General features: G+C 39.6%; 1 protein-coding gene across 1 annotated transcript in view; it reads left to right on the top strand.

Annotated features, from left to right (window-relative positions):
* Positions 1-10,942: 10,942 nt before the first annotated feature.
* Positions 10,943-24,588, top strand: part of IL17RD (interleukin 17 receptor D) — a 49,615-nt gene continuing 35,969 nt past the window's right edge. Inside the window, exon 1 of the mRNA XM_061455895.1 lies at positions 10,943-11,177. Within this exon, the coding sequence (XP_061311879.1) occupies positions 11,046-11,177 (132 nt within the window). The 5' untranslated portion in view covers positions 10,943-11,045. The remainder of the gene's footprint in view (positions 11,178-24,588) is intronic.

Genomic DNA, 24,588 nt, shown 5'->3' with positions numbered 1-24,588 from the left:
AAATCCTATTTTTGTGAGAAAAAAACAAATTCTTATCAAATATTTAAAAGTTAATTATTCATCCTTTGGATTCAGGAAATAGCATTACTGAGCTTCTGTTGTATTCTGCATTTAGAAATACTTAAGAGAATGTTCACAAATAAAGCAATTTAAATGGAGCCAAATCCATTAGGAATAGTTTTTAGAGAAACTAGAATCTCAATTCAGATACCTACCTGATCTGGTAAAGACAATATTGGGAATGAATGAGTTCTGTTATGTTTTTTTTCTCACCTCAAAACATATATTGCCCATAGCTTAACCTTATTGTAGGTAATTTGAAACTATTGTCTACTTTACTGCTGGAAATAAGGTTTCCAGCAGCAACAGATTAGACTAATCTGTACGGATTGATGCTTAAGAACTTTATTCTATTATCTGGCAAATACCTAAATACACCTAATGTCTCTTATAATGGAACTCGTCTCAAGTGACAGAAGCCTGACAGAGCAATTTAAGAGGAGTAAGTAGAATAGTAGCAGAATAATAATAGAGTCAGCCCTGGTATCCAGCTCTCAATTAGCAACTGTTACGAGAAGAATGATTGGTGTAAGATACTAAGAGTGTTGCACATAGTGCTAAGAGGCAAGAAGTTTAGTACCGTAATTGCATTATTTGCTTCATCTTGGCTTAGCTTGTTCTTCCTGAAGTAAATACATCAACAAGTTAACCTCTAAGCTTACATTTATACCTGCTTGGACCAGCGCACGTTTAAATCGTGGCCATTACTTTTTCTAGTACAGCTGTTTTGTTTCTTAATTTCCGTTTTAAAATATGTTAGGCTGGAGTTCACAGGGTTTTCTGTTCTTGTACTTCCTGATAATATGCAGCTTTATGGGATACCTTGGTAGCACATGTAATACTCAATGTTACCTGTTTGAGCACAGCAAGTCCACGTAACAGTAGTGGATGGGGCTATATCAGGAAAAGGCCACAACGCATGTTGAACTCTGGTCCCACTCCAGTTTTGCATGCTGTGCTTTGCAGTGTTTCTGTCTGCATCTACCCTTCAGAACTGTGATCAGAAAGTCTCAGCCATCTTGGTTTCTATTTGGACTTGAGCTTTGTAAAGCCACAACCTCCTTTACTTCCAGCCATGTTGCCTTGTGTTGGCTGCAGTGATCATTTGACCTTGTGGTAAGCTGATAAATTTACTAGGGTGGTGAAAAACTGCTCTAGCAAAAAAAAACTGGCTAGTTCGAAGACTGTTGGCAAGCTGGTATGTCAGCTCCATCAATAGCTACAATTTGGGCTAGAGTCAGTTTGATAATGGGCTTCTGTCATTGACTGTAATGGCATTTACACATTTTAGTAGTGCCCTCCTGAAACAGGTCCAGTGCCTGTGATGCTAATTGGGATGCTGCAACTCAGTAAGTTTAAATTGTTGCTCTTCTCTTAATTAGTGTATCTATCTTAAACACAACTTTCTAATCACAAACTCCACTGATGACTAGTGCTGTCTAAAAAAGGTGAACTATGCTCATGGTAAAAAAGCAGATTCAGATTAATTTATAACAAAGAGCCGGTGCTTCCAAAGTTCCACTGTAGTATTATTGCTTGCAGCCCACACAGAAGTGTAGTTTAAGACTTAGTCTTTAAACTACCAATGTTCACATTGAAAGCCCAGGTTTAGAACACCATGCTTTAAATTGTCATTTAAAACCTTGAATTTGCAATTACTTAGTTTATCCAGTCTGTGCTCAAAAATAGCAAGCTCTAGCAAGCCAGCAAACTGTATGTTATAATTTTCATGGTATGTGTGGGTGCATCTACATTTTTCTAGTTGCTCGAAGTTTTTTGTTTGAAATACTTCTAAAGCAACAAATCCCAGGACTTTATATAGTTGTATGTAAGAAGATCAATGCTGTGCTCATAACATTATTATAAGGACATGTGGCTTTAAAAATCATCCAACATTTATGTGACTCTATTTAACAAGACTTGCACAGTAGTAGTGTAAAATCATTTGCAAACACTTCCTGTTTACCTAGTTTGAAGTTAAGCTAATTTTGAAAGGTTGAGATTAACTCCCAGGGTTAACTGGCCATCATGAAATCAAAGCTTTTAGAAACTGATTGTAAAATAACTTTTGTTTGTTTGATTTCTTGGGATTCCGTTAGTTTCCCTGTCAGTTGTTAAGTTGGAGCTCTTTGTCCGTTCATTGCAAAGGAATTAGTATTACATAACTGGATGGGAAATACAAAGTATTTTATTTTTAAAAATATTTTTGAACAGTGGTGATTGAGCTTAATTACTATTCCATGCCCTTTATTCCTGACTCAAAATCATATTCTGTTACTTTTATTAGAGCTCTTTACAACATCTCAGATACCTATTTGATAATGGGACAGTAAGACAAAGTAGTAATGGTCATTATCAGTGAGTTGGGGCTGTTTAGCATCTTCGGAAGGGGGCAGGATCCCATCTGATTGCATTACAAAGGAAGTTCTCGTGGCAATAATGGGCAAACAGGATTGTTGGTGAGGGAGAGGAATCTAGGGCTGTAAAAGAGGCAACTGTTCTAGATTCCTTTGCTGAGGAATTGTCCCTTGACTTGCATGGTATGAGGGGGAAAGGGTTAAACAGAAAATGTGGAAAATGTGGTCTTTATATTTTTGGCGCCCAAAATGATATAGGTGTGGGCCATCAGTGTTTTCTTAGACCAAATCAGGAGAATCTGAGAAAGTATGAAGTGATACGTTAACATTAGCATTGCAGTTTGGCTTTCTTAGACGTACTAGCGAAATAGAAAACTAATCACATATTTGTTAGGTTTAGAAGAAGCCATCCATGGAATTCCCTCTAATACCTGTTTTTGCAGGATGTTGTTTATCAGCAGTGAGGTAAGAAAATGATCAAAAATGCTTAGGGATGCACAGGCTTTGGTGTAGTTGGGGTCTTGTAAGGATCTGTACTACACCTGGATTGGGAGGGAAGCACACATTCCTTGGTTTTGGATTTACAGTCTAATGTTTGTGTTTTCCTATTGAGTTTCCCTGTTCCCTAAACCAGGAAATTGTCTGCCACTGTGATGGCTGGAGAGCCCAATTAGTATTGTCTCACTCCTTTCTTTAACCTTGTGCAATTCAGAGCAAAAGGAAAAAAGTGGTGGTATATGATAGTTCCCTTCATTAAAAGTTATCTATATTATTAGTCTTATTATTAATCATTATAAAATCTTGGGGATTTTCCATTTTTAAATTGCATATATAGGATGCGATTCAAACTTAATATTTCACTGTGATCTTAAAAAAGAAAATAATCTGTAACCCTGGCATGAACTTATTGTATCTTGTTTTTCTCTAGTCCATTCTTGCTCTCTTAATACTGTTTTATTTATTAAATGAAAATTAATATATGTCTTTTAACAATAGATTTCGCCCTTTTTATCTTTAGAATTGTATTGCATCCTTGATACTATACTCCAAAGTATCTTGGGATTCAGTTTCTATGAATGACCATATTAAGGAAATTAAGAAGACATCAGATCAGATAACCTGTATTTAAGATTGTTGGCTATGTATTAGCTGCATCTTAGTCACTTTGCTTTTTCATATTAAATCAGACATCAAACTAATAAATCTTGCAACAGTGGTAACAGCCTGTATTTGAAATGCCTTTAAAAACGCTGGGCTGCTCTTGCCCTCTTGTGGCTAGAATTTATAATTACAATTTCTATATGTTTTAAGTTTTAGGAAAACCTGGAGTTGTGAGTTAGGCTGTGGGTGGACAAAATGTAACTGCCTATTTGAATTGTTGTACGATCTTCGTGACTAAATTTACATTGTATATGCATAGAAATGTTTGACACTGGGTTTGATTTTCAAAAGTTCTTAGTGATCAATATTGAATCTAGTGAGATTGGTGGGTGCTTAATATTTTTGGTAGTCTGAACATTTAATAATTAGCTATATCATTTTTGGGCAGCCAGCCTTTTAAAATCTTGCCTCGATATTAACTTGGGCTGCTTTCATGAATCCATGTATGTAAGACTGCCCAACACAGTCAATGTATGGCAGCAGAATCTTTTTACATTCTAGAAAGCATTTGACAAAGTAGGCTAATCCTTAGAACCCCTCTCCTTATTGTATAAAACTTAGAATGACTTCTGGTACAACACCTACTTATATAATTATTCTGTGATAATAAAGACCATGTTGACGAAGCAAAGGTTTGCCATACGGAAACACTTACTACCACCAGGTTCTTCATTCATCATTGTTTTATCACATTAGGAGGATAAGAAATGACTTTGTGCTTTTTAAATACTGTGCATTTCTTAATTATTTATCATGCATTTCAAAGTGTTAGTCAGGGTGAAGTATTAAAAAATGTGATAATATCCACTAAAATTTCTTTCTTGATTCAAATATTTCTAAGTTACCAGGTAGATATTTGGATATGAGGCGTACAGTGAAGTGCAATTCTCTCACTTGGAACAGCATCTTATTCTATGCTATCGGATGTGCCTATCTGACAATATAATTGTAAGTTGTTTCAATCGATTTTGACAGAGAAAGGAAGTCATAGGGAAGCATTCTGATGAGGCATCAGCATTGCCCCAGAATGCAGCTGGCTATGGTTACATGTTTCTGTGAAATACATTACGTGGAAAATCCCCTTTTCTTGCAGATGTTGTTTAAATGAGAAAATGGATCCGCTCTTTCCCTTCTTTCCCCTGTAAACCCATGGTCCCGGGCAACCAGTTTTGTCATAAATTACAGTTCAGTGGGAGTGGTGTTTTCAGTGATCGTTACCATTAGCATCTAATCGGAAACAAATACTAATTATCTGTTGTACCTTAGATTAGCATGCATTGACTTGCTGTGTGAGTATTAACAAATCACATTTATTGTGCTTGATCAGCCTATTATCTGCATATTTATCTTACTCTTTACAAAAATAAGCCCCAAACTCAGTCTTGAGGTCCAATTGCTTCCTTCCTCAAGGACATTCCTCTCTTTTTTTAGCCCAATCTTGAAGAATTACTGTGGATTCTCTTCTAAATCTGCTATAAAATATTTTCAAAATCTTCTCTGAAATGTTATGTATCCACCATATAAGCAAAGATTACAATTTCCATGCACTTCAGCCTTCATATTTTCCTTTGTATGTGTATTTCCCTTAGTGGGAGTAGAATGAGGTGCTATTGACAAAGTATTTTCCAATCCTCTTCCACAATGGTTTCACAAGAGTAGATTATTTTTTTTCTTAATTCTTCCAACCCTGTTCCTATTGTTCTGTAGCTGTATCTGTTACTGGTGTCTCTATGCATTTGAATTACAAAAATCTTCAAAACATTTTCTTTACCCTTCATTACCCTTAGCTTTTGGCCTCAAATAACAAATGATGTCATCCTGAAGTGCTTGAGCAAATAGCTCTCCCTCAGTTAAATGGGAATGGGTTTAAGGCAGGTTATGCTCAGCGAGGGGTCCCTTAGTGTGCTAGGATTAATTTTGCAGACACTGCCACAGGATGCTGTTGCATTTCAGAATAGACTGTTAAATCAGGTTAGGGTTGTGCCTCCACCCTCTCCCCCTGTTTCCCTGCAGTAAGAAAATGACAAGCTGTCTGGATGGAAAGTATTGTGCCTGTAGTAAGAAAGGGTTGAGACTAGAAGTAAAACTGAGAAACTTCTGTAAAAATGTGACTTTATTAACACTTCTAGCATGTATTCAGACTGCACTGAGGGGATCTTGATTTGCATTTTTCATAGTTGCTAAGATTAAATGCCTATATTGCAGAAAAAACAGTATTTTTCTGCAATACATATAAATAGTATTTTTCTGCAATACATAAAAAATATTCAGTTATTGCTAAAGAATAAAATGCATAACTTTGGGGATACAGTTTTTGGTTTGGCATATTTCTAGTTCAGCAGGATCTTTATTGAAAAATGACTCTTCATGCAATTTTGACTTTTCTTTGTATCACAAATCTGCTTCTCTCTGAAAGTGTAGTTTCATATTACATCTAATCCAGTGTAACAGAAGATTGCTGCTGAAAGATGCAGTCCTGCCCTGCTCCTCCTTCCCTCTGAAAAGACATGTGGCCACAGAGTGAGTCAATGCAGTGTGCTTTTGGAGCAGGGAGGGGAGTGTGTTTGGTGGCACATCAGTAAGTTGAATCATTTCTGAGAACCGTTTGTAACTTTATTATGTTCATGTGAATAAACAGATGCAAAACAAAACTGAAATACGGAGTTGACATCTGACTGCAAACGTTCTCTGCCAGCAGAACAAGCTGGCCTGTATGCAATACAGAGAACTCTGCAGTATGGGGAGTGGTAATATTATATGAAGATTTGCATCCATGGATCACTGATAAATTGTTATTTTGATGGTCATCAGAGGTAATTTTCATATAATGACTGATTTATTTTAGTCAGTTCCTTTTCACCATAACCTACATCTGACACTAACTTGAACCTTTAGGAATATAGGACTGAAACTTCCTTGTCATTAAATGCAATTTCCTGTAGGATACATTAAGTCATCCAGAAAGGTCACAAGACCATTCACTCTTCATTCACTCTGAACACTACATGCCTCAAAACATCCCCAAATACCTGAAGATAAAGTTGAGCTTTCTAAGAAAAAAGCTCAAACGTGACAGTGTGACATAAAAAGTGAGCAGTGAGAAGGACTACTGCCAGTACATTACAAGGGGTTTGTAACCTCTAACTTACGCCACACTAAGGACTCGTGCTCAGTTTCAGGACTTGTTGCAAAGCATCTGGTTATACAAGTGGTGGCTGCCAGCGTCAAAGCACAATTCATGCATCTAATTGCACTTTCAAGTCCATCTGGACACAGCAGCAGCTACTCCAGAAGTGCCAATAAATGTCTGGAGAGAGCAGGAGGCAGCTGGCTGCCAGGACAGCGTGCTGTGCTCCGTGCCACTCACAGGACAGAAGCAGACAGTTGGATGGAATTGCTCTGAAGGCTAGATCTGGGCTCCATGGCCCACACTATTTTAAGCACCCACTGGTAGTGGATGACCTTAGGAAGTAGTGTGTGTGTCTACAGAAAGCAGCAAATTAAAAACAAAGCCCACTACACACAGGGGTCTTTTCTGGTCTTACCAGGGGGCAGGGGCTTTCCTGACTCCAAATCTAATTACTGGTTTAGCCTGGAGCATGTGTGCAAGACATAAAAGCAGGCATCTTTATGACTCTATGCCTAAGCGTCCCCATCTATAAAATGAAACTAGTAATGCAGATTTTCTTTTCAGAACTCGGTGTTTTAATGAATTTTTAGCATTTCTCTCAAGGCCTACTGGTTTCAAAGTTGCCTTGAGCGAAGGAAGTATTCATAACAATTGAGAGATTTGATTCAAATTTCAATTCACTTTTATGGCCTGGGGTCACTGTCTTACCAGCTGAAAATCCTTCACTTAAGCTTAGCCAGACCTGTTGAAACTATGGCACGTCATAATACGGAAGATTCCATGAGAGTAGAAATTTTGGAACCCGTGACACTGGTGGGAATGTTCATGACTTTGCTAAGAGTATCCACATCCGTTTCACACTTTCTGATTTTGCTCTTAATGTTTGATATTGGAAGATCTTTCTTCCTTTTTATGCTAGATGTTCATTCCACAGGTAAACCACCCCCATGCCAGTGGGACACTTTAGTATAAGTGGTTATTTTCAAGAGATCTGCTTTTCTGCTTTCCAGTATCTGCCAGATGAAGTTCCAGAAGACCCTCACATTGTGGGGTTTCTATTCTGGGATCTTATTTGTGCTTTTATGGAAAGTGAGATGATACTTTGTGATTGCAGACCGGTAAGAGGTTTCTGAGATGCTGCTGATCTTTGAGCACTCTGTCTGCTTGGTTTGCTGTAGCTCATCCTCGCTTCCTAACAGTGGGTGGTGGTTATCTCTAACAGAATGTGATACTGCAATAGTTGTGATTGTCTGACTAAGCTGAAGACTTCTACAAGCACGATGTGTGCTTTCTGGCCCAAAAGTGCATAGTTTTCCTCACTCCTTTGCGGTAAAGGTTGGTCTCTCTTGGAAGAGGTTTCTGTGCTAGAAATACAAAGTATGGATGGAGCATACAACTTCCAAGTCTAAGAAGGAATTTTGCTGAGTCACAGAAAAATACGGTAAGTAAATTTTAACCATATTATCAGACCTTTTTATTACATGAGTTTTCATGTTTTTATAGGAGCTGCTGTGTTCTCACTGTCCCCTCCATCTGGGAACAGCTGCTAAGAGAAGGGAAGAAAAAAAACGGTTTTTAGCTTTAAGCAAAAAAGGTAGAGTGACAACCAAAACCAGCTGTAGAATGCATGATATTGATACCCATGACTTTTGGCTATTACACATTCTATACTATTTGGAAACAAGAGACTGTTGTAAGAAGGACAAAAGAGCCTACAGAAAAGCAGAGTCCCCACAACCACTTCTGCCCTTCCATTAGCTAGCAGCATTTTGGAGAATCTAGCTAAAAATGTTAACTGCTGTCATCTGATTCCCACCTCTCCCCTACTCTTTCCCACAAAAAATTGCAATGGAAATTATTCTGAATGCATGCTAAGCAATGAAATACTGTGTTCAGTCAGTTCATTCATGTCAGTTAAGTTAGACATTGGTGGCAGTATGGAGATAATTCTTTTCAGATGTGTCATTTTGGTTTTAGCTTAACTATGGGGAAAGAGGCATCAGCGATGTTTTTGTCAGCATCTTTGCTCTGTGCTTGTAAGTTGAGGTCTCAGTAAGACTTATAATTTAGCCGCTTTATGGGTGCTGCCAGTGTGATCAGTGGTATCAAAGAGTTCTGCAGTTATTCTGCTCCCTGGGAAATGTCACTCTTCAGTCTGTCTTTGTTTATATTAAAATCATTGTAGGCTAATGCAGCAGCAGCACAGATAATGCTAATTTTCCTGAGTTCTCACTTAAAAGTTTCAGCTTCTCCAGCAGCCTCGGTCTCTGCTAAAAGAAAAGTCAAACTGATTTCCCCGTAATTTAGATCTGTTTGCATATCAATAGCAATGTGTTCAGCAAAAAGTCATTGTTTGTCACGGGTGGTTGTGGGCAGCAGAGGTATTATTGTCCTGTAAAGAAATTGTGTGTATGTCTTCCTTTCTTTAGCCATGATATAGTGTTGCTTTGTCCTTTGTAATGCATCAAAACACAAAAGGACCAGTTGCTCACAGATTTTATACAGCCTGACTTGGTTAAAAAAAAAAAAGCTTATATAGTTTCCAAGCCTGCTTGGTCAGTTGTAGGTAATGCAAGGGGACAGTAGAGCAGAAGTGGATGGTATACAGTGAAAAAATATCAGCTAGACTTTGATTCTGGTCTGGGACATACTTGGCCTCAGAAGACATCTATCTCACTGTAAAGTCAGTGAAATGCCACCTACAGAATGAGTAGTTTTAACATCCCTTTTTTCAGAATTCCAGCCTGCAGAGGAAATGGAGATGGAAAATAAGCATCCCTTGTTCCCAGGGCCTTAAAAGGACTACAGTCTAATCTCCAATTTGTGCTGAAAAACGTGCAATGGCAAGAATTTCTTTTCATGTCACGAAACAGGGCTACGGCCATCCAGAAGTCACAAACCTTTTTTCAAAGGTAACTGTGATTCATGGACTTCAGCAGCTGAGGAGAGCTTTATTGTGTTATTTTTGCAATAGTCACAAAGGATGGAAACCCCTTTGACAGGGGTAAAACCAGCGCAGGTTTAAAAATTGCCAACTGGTCGTGTATCCTTTCAACTGATTGGCTTAGTGGTGTTTTCCCATACTATTGTAATCCAAACTATAGGGTCTTTTATAATACTGGATTTGCCAAATATCAAAAGTTTCAAAAATCATTGGAGTTGTGATGTGTAAAGGTGACGTATGATGAGGCCCTGAGCTACCTGATCTGAACCTGAAGTTAGGCCTACTTAGAGCAGACGGTTAGACCTAACAACCCCCTGAGGTCCCTTCCAAGCTGAATTATGCTGTGGCTCTGTTATTCAGAAGAGCCTTGGGCTTCTCTCTCTTACCTGACTTGGAGAATTTCAGGTGAAGGGTTTGTACTTGATACAATTCACTGGCGTATCAGAGTAAGTTGCATTTGAAATCTATTAGAAATGTGATTTATTTTCTATTAAAAATGTTTTGGTCAAAGCATGTTAATGCCAAAATTAACGGTAGAGATGACAACTGAAAAAGCTGAAGTATTTATTGCTACATAGAGCTTCTGTTGCAATTTCTGCAACTGGAATTTTAAAACTAACAGAGGGGAGATGTAGATCAGATGTTAGGAAGCTCTTCTCTAGGAGGGTGCTGAGGTGCTGGCACAGGTTCTCCAGTGTTCAAGGCCAGGTTGGATGGGGCTTCCAACAACCCGGACTAGTGAAAGGTGTCCCTGCCCGTGGCAAGGGTTGGAACTGGATGAGCTTTAAGATTCCTTCCAACCCAAACCATTCTGTGATTCTGTGATAGTATATTCCTCCATCTTGTCTGGCTTTAGTTAATGCATTACTCTTTAGTTGTGAAAGATCTATGATTTTTGGGCAGTGGCCCTGATGGTGCTGCATACTTGGGCTGTACCACTATGAAGATCACCCCAGACAGTGAAGTGCCACCGATCCTTTCCTCCTCGTGAGAAGCCCAAACCCATAGGTTTCTGTGAGCTGTACCCAGCGCTGCTGGGTGTGACGGGATCAGTAACACAGTATCGCACGGGCGAAGAGGAGGCCGGGGGCGGCCGATCAGGTGCTGGTGCCCCCGTTATGCTGCGGAGGGGACACAAGCCCGCTGAGGTCTGGCGGAGAGGGCCCCCGCGTACGGAGCGCTGCCCGGGCGCGGAGCACACGTGGAGGTCCGCCGGCAGGCGCTGGTGCCGCCGAGCCCCCGGCCGGGGCCGGGGAGGGGCCGTCCCGCGGGGGGCGGTGGGGCCGGGCCGGGCACAGGCGGGGAGGAGCCCCCCGCCCCGGCCGGTAGCGCGCATGCACACAGCGGCGGCAGTGGCCCCTGAGCCCCGGTGGTGTGGGGTTTGCTGCGTGCCATGGCAGCGGGGTTGGAGCTCGGCTCTCTCCTCTTCGCCCTTGTCGCCTCTTTCGGTGGCCACCAGCCCGCTGGGGCCGCTGGAGGAGCCAGTGGCAGGAGGGGGGCAGCAGCCGAAGCCTGCGGAGGGAGGGTGAGTGGAGTGGAGCGGAGCGGAGCGCAGCGCTGTTGCTGCTCGGTCCCCCGCTCAGGCAGCCGCGTTCGCGGGGTGCGGTGTGTTAGGGGGGTGCCGAGAGCTGCCGGGCGCTGACCGGGGAGCGCCGCTGGGGGTGGGCACGGCCCCGTGGGGCAGCGGGCTGCTACCGCGGGGAAAGTGCCCTCGGCCACTGATAAAGCTGCCCCGGGGCGCTGCGTCTGGCAGTTCGTTAACTTGCGGCCCGGAGAGAGGGTGGCATGTCCCGGGAAGGGAATTGTGCGGGTGTCTCGCCCGGGGGTGGGAGGCAGTCCACAACCAGGGAGGGCCAAAAAGTCACTCGACAGGTCCTTCGCCACCAGCTCTCGCCTTCCTTAGGTCGACCTGCGCTGCGAGGAGGATAAAAGCGATCTCTTGGGCTTTGTTATTTTAATGATGCGAGGCCGGCTTGGGGTCTTAGCTTCGGGCCTGATCGTTATACAGAGGATGTAGGAAATTTGCGGGAGGGGGAAAGGGGGAGGAAGGTGATAAACGTTTTGTTACTTGGTCTTCGCCTTTTGTTCCTGTTTCTGGTGTGTTTTGCTGTCAGACTTTTCTTGTTTGCTGTCCCTGTTTTGTGTGTGTGTTTCTAAATAACTTTGAGATGTGGTTTTTTTTTGTGTGTGCTCTTTTTTCTTTCCTTTCTGCCGATGTGTAGTTACAAGCGTAGTTGAAGCGTGGTGATCCAGGAACTAGAGGGAACAGAACTGACTTTCATTGCTTTTCCTTTTTGTTAGACTGTCACTAAGGATTTTCTTGGTCTTAGATCACCTCCTTCGAGAACGTTACAGCAACACGCAGCTCAGGAGTTTGTAGGGCATAGTTTAATAAGGCGAAAGCATTGGAAAATGTGTAAAAAAAAGTGTGGAAAACCAAACTTCAAATCGTGATAAAGCTTAAGACCTGAATCTTTGTGTTGGTTGGAACTCCTTTAAGGTTTACATTCCCCTGTTAGGTCTTTTTAACTGAGAATGAGGAATAAAATGTTTTGGCGCAGTGTGTCTATTGTATGTTTCACCAGATGTGGGCAGGATGCTGCACAGGCTCGTACCCACCGCTGTGCATGTTTCTGTCAAGTTTTGCATCAGCTATCAAGTAAATTATCGCTATTAAAAAGTTGTAACACTTGATTAGTGTATTTTGGCCTTTATAGAAATACTCGGATGCAGTTTGTATTGGATTTGTTTTTGCTTACATAATACAATTGTGTGTATGAAACCTGAATGTACTGCAGTACAATTATTTTAATTTAATTATTTTGGCTGTCTCTTAGATCAGCAAAAATCACACTTTCCAATTAGCTTAAGCCGCCCTTTGTCTGTATTCCTCACAACCTATATAACAGTTTAGCTTATTAAATATTTGCATGTGTTTCTGGTTTTATTATATTTTCAGTTTCAAGTTTAGACTTCCCTCACCAATTTATTAGGTATCTTGACTGTTTAGTTTTAACTTCATAGTCTGATTTTGTAATACCAGTCTGTCTTATGATTGTCTTCAAAACTAGGGCCGGGCAGCATTTGTTAGAGTAATGACTGCAGGATGGTACCCATTGTCTCAGTTATGTGCTATTTATCTTGGTCTGCATGTAAGTTTTGAGTAGACTTGACATACTATTAAATGACTGATGGCCCCTCTAACACATTGTCTGCTCTGGAGCAGGGTTGCCTTTGAAGTAGTACCCTGTAGGAAGTAAAGAGACTATTTGCTCTATTAAAATTCCTTGGTATTTCCTCTGTTTAACCACAGGCCACTTCCCCTCTGCCACTCTAAACACTGCAGGGACACTGACTGATTGAAAAGACACAAGCCCTGAAGTGATTGTATCCTATTCAAATAGATACTCTTATTGCAGGTTATTTATAGGTAGTGTCTAATTAATGTATGTTAAGGGCATGAATAAATCTTAACCTTCCTTATACAGAAAGTAAAAATGTCTAGATTGCATTAAATGAAACAGTTGAATTGAGGTAATTCTCAGTGGCATAAATAAACAATCTAGAAAAGTATCAGTTAACCTTTACTAGTTGTTTAAGGAGAAATAAGATGTAAGTAGCTGGGTGTTTGTATGTAGATTTAGATACACAAGTTGGATACTTTCCGCTGCCAAAACTATGACTGTGTGGTGCTCTTCTCACCCAAACGAGTTTTTATTGTTTGAATGTTGTTTTTGAAAATCTGTGTTTCACCCTGGTACATTAATGCAGTAATACTCATCTTCATTTCACTCTACAAAATACAGGTTTAAGTTTCCTCAGTATTTTGTAGGAGTAAAAGCTTGACTTGATGAGAATGTTTTACTGAACTATGATTGAAAGAATGTGGTGAGGAAGTATTTGGTGTTTTGGTTCATAGCTTCTGACAGCATTGTTAATAATGTTTTCAAAGCTAAAGTGTTCAGAGATGTGTTTTTTTAAACCACTTCCATTGTATTAATCACTTTCTCTAGTAATATTCTGGCATTTGTCTTGCAAGATCAACATATGTTTGCAGCAGGAAAGAAGTTAACAGCAGGATGAGTAACTTAACGTTACTGTTGCGGAGAATTATCAGTGATTTCAGCGGGCCCAGGGTTTTAGAATTTGGATTGACTTTCCTACATCTGGGATTTCTTTCATTGATGTTTAACAGAAATTTTAATGTATTCCTACATTGAATGTTATTTCAGATTGAGGTTCACTTGAAGCAGAATAGTATTGCAAAGTAGCTTTCCATATGGATAGTCTTTCCATATGCATGGCCGTACTACATCATATGCATACCTTTATCCAGAAAAAATAAATCAGGGAAGGGCCCCTTTTAATCTAGAATAAGTATGTCCACATGGGAAGCTCTTCTGGAAAAGCAGTCTCTGAATTTTTTTCATGCTATAAACAAGCCATAAAGTGTACAGAGAAGACAGACGGGGACTCTGATGAGTTGAATGTATTTCAGATTCATTTATTTGGTGTTAAACACATGAGCAACTTTACTCTCAAGTTGTTGTGTAGATTCTAATGGGACTGCACACATGAGTAATTTTTTTCATGTGTTTAATTCCTCTGAAGTTCCTGGCACTGAGCCATGTTCAGTATAAAGCTTAAATTTAATGAGACTGTAGGATGAAAAAGAATAAATAATACAGCATTTTAGCAGACACCCACCTTATTCCCCCCCATTAGCAGAGAGTTGTACTTTCCTTTGCTAAGCAAAGCTTATTTTATGTACTGGGGTTCTCTGTTCCTGAGCATTCTTCCCTGAAACTCTCCCTCTGTCATCTTTATTTAAGTAGCTTGCTATTTCCTTTTCTGTTTCAGAGCAGACTCTGAAGACCACCATTTCCTACCGTTCCACTGTCAGGAGCATTGCCTGTCTCTTTATTCTTTAGCCTCATGCTGTTATGTCCCTACATTTATCCCGTCAGGCATCCCTCCCAGAACACACTTATTCTTTACAGGATTTTCTAAGCACAGAGCTAGGTCATACTGAAATAATTTTCCCAACTAAATACATGTTTTGGGAACTTTATTTAGGAGGAAAAATACCCTGTAAAATGATAAGAGATAATTTACCAAAGTTTAAATTTCTCCCCTTTTTTAATTATTATTTTCTAACAGTTAAAATCAGATTTTCTCTTGCAGAGTAGTTACAAATTGTAAAGGGTATTGAGCTGAACGCAGACCTAAGTTGAAGCATGGTGGAAGGTGTTAATGTTTGCCATCAGGGTGTTCTTTAATCTAACACTTCCAGAGTTGGCTGAAAGCTCTGCAGACCAGATGCCAGCAGTTCTGTATTCTCCATTTTTTATGAGTTTTTAGAATCAGTAGATTTCTCTCCTTTGGCCTATGGAAGAATGTGATAGTCTTTCAGAATTGATTCGATGTGTCATTTAAAGCATAGTGTGTTTCTCTGATTGGATACAATGCAGTATGTTGAGTGCAAGGCTTTGCAAGCATGGTCAGTCATGCAGGTAGGCATCTGTATCACTTTTGTTTAGCTTAAAATTTGGCTTCAAGCTCATTCCAGGTTTGGTGATTTTTAAGTTTCATTTATCAAGTAATGTAGTAGAGAATGTGACCCTATTTTTACTGCAGTGTCAGAAAGTACTGATGACCATCTACCTATTAAAGTTGACTTAAAAATGCACAAAGTGTTTATTTAGCTTACTTAGTGCTTATTTAGATGATTCTATGATTCTGTGAATGTTTCCTCAGGAGCTCCGGGGCTATGCAGTTTAAATACTGGGTTTTCAGAAATCATATTCAGACACAGCACCTAGAGAACAAAATAATAGAAGCATTAGCCTGCTTATGCAACTGAAACTAGCTCTCAGTGTTAGCAAAATGTCTATTCCCTTGCATGTTTCTGTGGAATTGGGGAATTTGAATGTGATTCTAATTCATAGGCTATTGACTTATGATCTAGTTGAAAATGCCCCTGCTCATTGCAGAGGGGTTGGACTAGATGATCTTTGAAGGTCCCTTCCAACCCAAACTGCTCTCTGATTCTGTGCCTTAACAAGGTCTCTGCAGCTGAAGTCTAAATAGGACTGTTACAGACCTGATTAATTTCCTCTCTAGATCATAGTTTAGATGTTGAAATCCACTCACTGCCTTACTTGCCCAAAAATCTGCTTTTGAGTAAGAGTAGTGACTGCTGTATCACACTTGGTAATCTAAAAACTTGAGACACTTATTTAAGAACAAGTTCTGCTTTAATAGATTAATACTTTATAGTCCACTGGTGAAAAGCTGTTAAGCTCATGATTAGATGATGCTGACTTTTCTGTAGTTAATTATTTGGTAATGTTAATATAACAAGGATGTTACTTAATTAAAACTGCAACATTTAAAGGGTGTTTAATAAGGACCAGCTGTCCTTTCCGACAGATCAGTCTAAAGATGATGAAACAAAGCTTTGATGTTAGCTTGCCTGCTTAATTCTGCTCTGAGGCTGAATTTTACCAGTAAATTCAGCATGCTTTTTTAGAAGCAAACAAGGTAAAAGGAGTGTGAAGCATTACCAGAGAACTATTAAACTTGAACACCATTTTTAAAAGTAAAAAAACTTTTTTTATTTTTAATTGCTTTGGTTTTTACATTTACTGCTACCAGCACAGTGAAGTGTGTTTAAATGCAATTTTTTTCATGAAACTTTAGGTTAATGCTGATGCTTCTGTATCATGTGTTGTTCCTGGATTTAAAAATGAACATTATTCATAAATACATCACACCTAAAAAAGACATGAAAGTTATATTAAATACATGGATGTTTATTTATTGCATCCTTCTCCCTGTGTGAATTATCCAAAATCATCTTACGGAAGTGCACGTTATGGTGACTTAGAATAAGGAGCTATGGGTATGTCAGTATATATTCAATACTTAATTTTAGGTTATGGTAATGTGAGACATTATTTAAGGATCAAAATTTTAACGTGTAAACTTGAAAAGGGGTTTTATCCTTTCATGCATGTGATACTTTACAGTTGTTGCATTGTCCAGCTGTTTGGCTTCTCCAGCTCCTCTCAAGAGGAGTCACCCAAAAATTCTACATGGTTTTCTCATAAGGACTTTAACCAGATGTATACTTATTAAAGTAGCAAATACAGGCATATGTCAGTAAGGGATAGACTCACTTCTGTCGTCCTATTGCAATATTTATTTAACAAAAACTTAAATATCATCACTTTGATTATCCAGAATTCTGCCAGCCAAGCCAGGGTGTAAATGTGTGTTTTAACATGCTTGAATCTATTTTACTTAATAAATTGTACTTTCAACATCATATCTAAGATGACATTTCTGGATTTAAAAAAGTATTGGTGACCTACCTCTGTGGATTGGAGAAGATGCTCCTTATCAAATGGGTGCAGTGCTGTAAAACAAGCAGATGTGACTTTTGGAAGTGTGTCAAACCGTGTAGACAATAAATATTAAGGAAGAAAGTGCAGTTAAGAAATATTTCTTAATAAACTACAGTGGCTGTTCAGTTTTCTCTGGGTCTATGTATATCAAGTGTTCTACCTTGCAGATTAGTTCTTGTTTACCACCAAAACTCAGGAGATTCTCACTAAACCTATTTCTAATGAATATATAAATTCTTCATGCTGTATTTTGTAAAGTTCATAAATATCTTATAACTGCAGGTTCTTAACTGGGTTTGGTTTCAGCCTATCAGCAGTGTTTTTACATCTGACTTCAACCACTTTGAGCATAGACTTTTTTGGTTGGTCGTGTGGATAGATAAGGGCCTGAGTTTTGTTTTTGAAAAGGGGTTGGAGTAATCCATTTTAGAGTGTTGAAGCATCAGTGAGTTTTTGCTGAGTCTTCTAGTAACACAGATTTCAGTGGGTCTCTTTGTCAAGCTTTCTGTCTTACAAATGGCTTTGCAGGCCACCTGGTACCTGGTGTGTTAACCCATCTATTCATGGAGCCTGTTATCTTAGGTAGATCAGTCAAGTACCTTGGGAGATACTGTCCATATGCACTGTTTCTTGACTGAAGAATTGCAGTGGGCTTCTGGTTAATTTATGGTGTGGCTGCAGTGAAGAACATGATTCTGAGGAAACAAGCTTACTGTGATTTAATGGTACCCAGAGGAGCTGTTGGGAGTGAGTTTAGCTAAAGCCTGTCCAATAGAAAGAGCACTAAAAAGTGGAACATTTATGACAAGGCAGTTTAGAGCAGCTGCCAGTCCAGCAGTAACTGCCAGTCATACCTGTGTGGGGTTTGACTAAATTCTCATTCCTGCCCAAAGTACAGCGTTTAGATTTCTAAACACAGCAGGGTTGGAGGCAAAAGAGATGGAAAGAGCACCAGAGGGGCCTGTTATAGTAAAAACAGGACAAGATGAGGCACAGCTGATGGTTCTGGAGTAAGTTCTAGAGTTGGTCACCTGGGCAAGTCAAGTAGAGGGTGTTCTAAGAACACATTTCAGTTGAGGTTTTTTTTTTCCCTAAAAATAAAACTAAAAACCCAACAAACTTCAGGAACCTACTGAGGAAGCCTCACAGTAAGGAAATTTGCAGATTAACAAGAAGGGTTTTAGGTTAGTAACAATGTTCTAACAGGTAATACAAGCAATAGTACATGAAGCCACATGAACAAGTCACATCACTGTTTAGTCCTATCCCCTCTCACCACTGTGCAGATAGATTCTAAGAGCATGAGAGAAATTAAATGTGCAGGTAGGGATTTGTTCTTTCAAAGTTTGACTTGATGATTAAAAGTAATTAAAGCTTGGATTAGAGGTTTAGCAAGCACCAGCACACATTTCAGGAGATACTGTATTCTTTGGAATTTTATCTCACTTGAAGGCTTTTACAGTGTTATATCACCGCTGGCTTTGAAGAATTGTTCCAGACTTCCTGTTTATTACTATTCCTTGTACTGATAATAGTGCAAAAGTCCTGTGGGTGTACCAGAACACTGCCACTTGGTACTCTCTTCTTGAAGCCTCATTCAGGTAGTAAGGGGATAGCAACAGGGAGTTAATTCTCTGGCTAGGCAGTGTCTGCATCCTAATTTGCTATCCCTTTCAGTGGTTACCCGTATTTTTTTGCATTTCTTGGGTGTTGTGGATTTTTCACACATTCGAAACTCAAAATGCTGTGTTAGATTCTAGTAAAAGACACCTGTTAAGTGGCTGTTTCCATACTTTTTAAGCCCACTCCATTCATTGATAGGCTCTTTAGGCGGTAGGTGATGAATACCTTCAAACAGGTGGATGAATTCTTTGTATCGGCTTAGGAAAGTAGCTGCCAGAGCCATCCAGTACATTAAACCCTGCCTTTAACTTGAATTAAGCAATCCGTTAATGACCATAGATGAGTTCCTTCACTTAAAATAAGCAGGACAAAAGAGTTAAGTATGAAATAATTTTCTTAGTATGCTACCAATAATTAGGGCTGGAATCATGGCTAGGAAACCCTTTTGAATAGGTTTAAGTAGAAATGAAATAAGAGTAATTTTGGTATCAACCTGCAGGTGTGCATGATGCAGAACTGAAGGGGTAGGGACTGCTTTCCTTTAGATGACCAAAGAATCCTTTCTCTGGCATTTCACTGGTATCTCTGTACCTCCAAAAAGCCATCAAGGCCTTTTGGGAAAGGGCCAGGCACTTCTAGGGCAGGTAGGAACTCAAAGACTAATAGCTCACCTACTGCATGAAAAACATTGATGCTGGCTACAAGACAAGTGAGCAGTGTTTTCAGTGAAGTGTCAAAATCTATCAGTAGTACATAAATGGATATTGAACATATGGAATATGTCAGCAATCTGTTAAATGCTTTAAATTAAAGTGAAATGGTTAACTTAAAGTTAAATGCTTTAAATCCGTTATTATGGTCCTTCTTCATGTTACCTCAAGCTTAGAGCTGTAGATGCATGAGCACCCTTTTATGCATCTGGTCTTGGGCTGTTATTCAGCAAGACAGTAAATCTGGTTTTGAAGCACATCACTCATGCTGTTTATTCTGTATGTGCCCAAATCATAGACTCATAGAATAGTTGGGTTGGAAAGGACCTCAAGATCATCTAGTTCCACCCCCCCTGCTATGGGCAGGGATGCCTCACACTAAACCATGTTGCCCATTCTGTCCAACATAGAATCATAGAGTGTGAGAGCGTTGTCCTGCAAGATTTCATGGTCAGTCAGGTGTTATGCCTGTGCTTGGGGCCTGAAAGCCTAAACTCTGAAATGTATGTTCTCATTAATTCAGCAGAATTGGAGTTGTGTGCCCATGACTTATCTGAATCACATTTGTACCCCTTGGTGACCTGACAGTGTACAGAGGTGGCTGTGAAATGAGCTCTGTATTGACAGATGCACCTTCTTGTTGGCAGCATGGAGTCTGCAAGCCAGCAGCCTTTGAGTATGTCCCCGGACTTTTGCTTTTCCTTTACAAGTGCTGTACAGAGTATAACATGTCACAGGAATGCAGGGGTCATTGTAATGTCTTTGAGGGAAGCGCTGCTGAATGCATTTGTCTGTTTTCTGTAACCTTTGTATTTTGATGATCTAACATGGGAAGTACAAGCTCCTTCAGTGCTGGAACCCTGGGCTGACAGAAACTCTAAGGGACAAATGGGAACATGCAGAGTTCAAAGGACTCCCAACTAAACCTGTTTATCAGGTCATAAGTTGCTATAATGGGTGGGTGCCATACTAACAACTAGACAACATCAGTCTGAGTCTTGAGACTGCTGTGTAGAGGAGATGATAAGCACACAGTTCGGCTTGGAACTGTACCTTCTGTGCTTAAAGGTTTCCAAAGAATTGATTTCTATCAATCTCTCTATATGAAATCCCTTATCTTACAAAATCGCATGTAATAACTGTTGCTATACCCACTCTAATAGGCAATGCTGGATTTTCGTCATGGTTGGTGGGCAGACTTGGATTTTAATTTCTGACCTTCCCTATGTTCTTCACTCTCCTATCAGTGGGAGGGACTAGATATTTCTGATCTTACTTCTGGCTACATTCAAATCCAACCAAGCAATCAGTGACTTCTCTGACTTTTTTTGTATACGGCTGTGGGAAAATTCCTGGTTGGCTGGCTATGAATTAATGAAAATCCTTAGAATGCTTCACTAATGATAGCTCCTGTGGCTTTAAAAATGCTATTCCCTTTTTTAATTTGAGGGAGGTCACAGAGGTTTACAAAAACTAAGAAAAGAAAACTTAACATCTGGTTGTGCTCTGTTGATGACTGCTTTTGTGTGAAGAAAAGTTATGGCGTCTCCTCAGCATCAAACACATTCAAGGTGATCCCTTCTAAGAACTCTTTGCAGGAATACTTTTCAGACTATGTTTTCTAATTAATTTTGCTTTGTATTTTCAAATGGAGGGGTTTAGTCCTCCATGGGAATCCTAAGCTCATAATATTGTCACTTAAAATGCACTCTACTTTATAAAATAAAGAGTTTTGTATTTGTAACATAATACTTATGTATGTTTCTTATATTTTCCTTTAAAGTTGTAGAATTCAAAACAAGCTCTTAGGTTAGATTCTAGGATTCATGAAAAGAGATTTTCTTTTGTGTTTGCATATCCATAGAAGTAGAGTTTTGTCTAGCTGCACACGGACTTCCAAAGAGTAATCTGATTGGTAAAAGTCCCCTTCATTATTTTAATTTTACAGGATACAAATTGTTTTTCTTTTCAGTGCAGATTAAAACTGTGTGTGAATTTAGGTGTAATAGTGGAATGTTTAGTTCCAAACAGTAAATCTTCTAAATTGTTGACACTAGAAGCTGTCAGCTGCTCAGTTCAACATGTGTATTCCAGGTGTGACTGGCCTGGCATAAGAAAGCATTAAAAAATACAACTTTAGAGCCTTCTAGTAGTCACATTATCTTTTACGCAATGATTTCACAAACTGTATGCAGGCCTCTGTTTGTCATCTTCTTGTGGGCGCAACACCCCAATCTGTTTCCTATTAAACATAGAATACTGAGGGGTTTGTTGAGTGGTGTTTTTCTTTGTGGGTTTTTTTTTGTTTCTGTTGTTTGTTGGTAAGAGCTAAAACCCTGCCTGTTAAAATCAGTGGCAAAACTTTGACTTCCATTCTGGTGGGATTTTGTCTTTTGCACCTCAAGTGGTTATGCTGTGTTGTTACCCAGCACGCAGCAGCTGTGACTGTCCTCAGTGCCAAAGCTGTGTGCTTTGCACACTTGGAAATGAAACCTCTTCTCGCTTTGCTTATTTGCGTCTGTGGGAATATTACTGCCCACTAAACTGGGACAGCCGTTCAGAATGCTGCTCAATTCCAAAGTTAATCCCGTGTGGAGAGTTTCTGGGTCAATATTCGCAGCGCAGGGCAGTGTTGCAGACAGTGGGACTAACTGTGGGAGCCAGGGAGCTGACTGCCAGAAGCAGGATAGCTGTGTTAGTGGGGCATCATACTTAGTTCAGAGCAGTTTGCTGGCATGGCAGCTGCTGATCCTTAGGGGCTTTCTTGATAATAGCTCTCTTCAGTCTGAGTGTGGCATAGGTGTGTTCTGCAACAGCCCACACAGCCTGTTGGTCATAGAGTAGGTAGTGCAGTGTAAAGTTACATCTTGGTTTATCACATAGTAATAACTTCTACAAAGAGGCCCTGAGGGATAGATTTTATTATATGTTTTTTAAATGCACCACAGTAACTTTGGGTACAGCTGTGCCCAGACAATTTCCCTGTCTGAGCTGTTCAGGTGCCAGTCCGTATCTTTGTCCCAAAGCCCTGGTAAAGCCTGCTTGCACTGCTTCATACTCCTCCAATTTCTCTGGAGATCAGTGTTATCTCCCTGCCTGGGCTTGCCCCTAATTATAGGCAGTAGTAGCAAAATGAGGATGGAAGTTGGAACCAGTAAGTTGTGCAATTTACTCTAAGCATAAAGACTGCTCTGTCCGGATGAGCTTCAAATACGGTGTGGGAAGGGGGCGTTGCTGAACCACAAACCCTTTTAGCAAAGTTTTCAAGCTTGTGCTGGGCTTCTTTGCCTTGAAGTCTTAGAGATATGGGGTATAAATGGGTGATTCAAGTTCACCCTATAAGTGTGAACAGATCCTTAGAAGCTTGGAGTGGGATTCTGATAAAGAATGGAGTGCCCTAACTCCTATTAACTTTCAATGGGATTTGTTCTCTTTTGTGGCTCAGGGTGTAGTTACATTTTATGTTGACTCAGCGGTGAAGCTGGTTAGTGAAATTTTCACTCCCATCTGCTTCCTCCCACTTTGGTCTTGCTGTTTGCCCTTCCCTTCCCACCTGTTTTAATGCACCTGTTTGTGAGCTGCATTGTAAATGACATTATTAAAACTGTTTGCATTGAAAGTACCCCTACTCTCCTTTTTTCTTTTCCTTCTTTTCACAACTGGGGTCATTTTGATGGCATGAATAAAATGAGGTCCCCATGCAGTCGTGTTAGGTATAGGTCCGGACGTGCTGAACTATAGCACAAGGGAGGAGCCAAGGACTGGACAGGGGAGTTGAGAAATCCCTAAGCTAATTTTGTGATTAAGATGCTCCATGTAACTACTGAGATACTTTTAAAATTCCCACCCTTGAGGTGTGTTAATTTAGTTACCTTTTAAAAAAGTACATCACCAAAAGAATTTGAGGTTAGTATAGTGAGCATTTATGAAATTTAAAGTCTAAATTATCAAGAATTTTCATGTGAACATGTTTTTCACCAGTGACTTTTTCACAGGCAAGAAGATGATAATGTTTCAGAAATCACTTCAGAGGCTGTTGAACTGCAGCCAGCTCTGTGGTGGAACAGAGTGTGCAGTAACACTATACAACTCTTCCTGCCAGGAAATGAAGGGTAGGGTATTCATTTGTAACCCGAGGGGGGGACTTCACTATACAACCTATAGTTTCTGAATGGAATTTGGGCAGATTACCACTAAAATTACAGAATGACCCACTAGGTCTTCTCTAAGTTTCATTTTCTTGGTGTGCTCTGGAGACAGCATCTCCTGGTAGTACAGTATCTAGGAGCGAATTTGTGTAGTTGTGGAGTACAGTCAAGGATTATTCCCCATTATAAAGAGTTTTGACTTTATTGCCTCAGATTTTTTTTTTTTCTCTGAGACCTCCAGATACTGCTTAGAAGAAAGGACCAGTCATATGTAGCCTGATGCTTTGGTTCTAAAAGAATATAGAATGTTTTACTTTTTCTGTTGTATAATAAAAACTACTTCATAAGGTACTTTTCAAAGAATCAGTAACATGCTTTATTGTTTATTTTTTTTCATCAAGTTATGTTGGTGGTATTTAATAATTAACTTTGCCTTAGTTTCCCTTCTGACAGGACTAATAGGTTAACCACAAAAGAAGTTACAATGAGAATCAAAAAAACAAAACAAACACCTAACTCACCCTGACCCTAACAGGTGAAAAGTTATTGTTCTTATGCTTCTGCAGAACATCAGTGGAAACCAAACCTTTATCTTTTATTCATTAGTCAGGAATAATGCAGGTTGGGATAGCTTCGGTTTCTCCATATAGTTGCATTTGTAAGAGTAATTCACTAATCATGCCATTCACTTTTGGTGCTCTCTTTCAATAAGGACCACTAGCCGTGAAATGTCATGCAGAGGTTTGAAAATGGGACGTTCAGCTCACTAAAGAATGAGCTGTGAGGACAGACTTTCTTTTTTATTACATTCTGGCGGTAAATGTAGGAATCAAAGCCATAAAGTAAGTGATAGAATAACCCCAGTATCATCTAACAGTGCTGACAGATACGATGCCTGTTCTTCAGTGTAGCCACATGATATTTGGTCTATATGTTTTAGTTACTGTTTTTATAATTCCATTTAACTGCAGAGGTTAGCAATTTGTAAACTCTAGTAGTTTATTTGCATGCTTGTATGTGGAAAGTTGATTAGTAGTTATAGATAT

Source organism: Pezoporus flaviventris, unplaced genomic scaffold (assembly GCF_033815535.1).
Source record: "Pezoporus flaviventris isolate CSIRO_AGI_PZ_B2104156 unplaced genomic scaffold, CSIRO_AGI_Pfla_v1 ptg000021l, whole genome shotgun sequence".
Classification (NCBI taxonomy): domain Eukaryota; kingdom Metazoa; phylum Chordata; class Aves; order Psittaciformes; family Psittacidae; genus Pezoporus; species Pezoporus flaviventris.
This window is presented reverse-complemented; position numbering and strand designations above follow the sequence as displayed.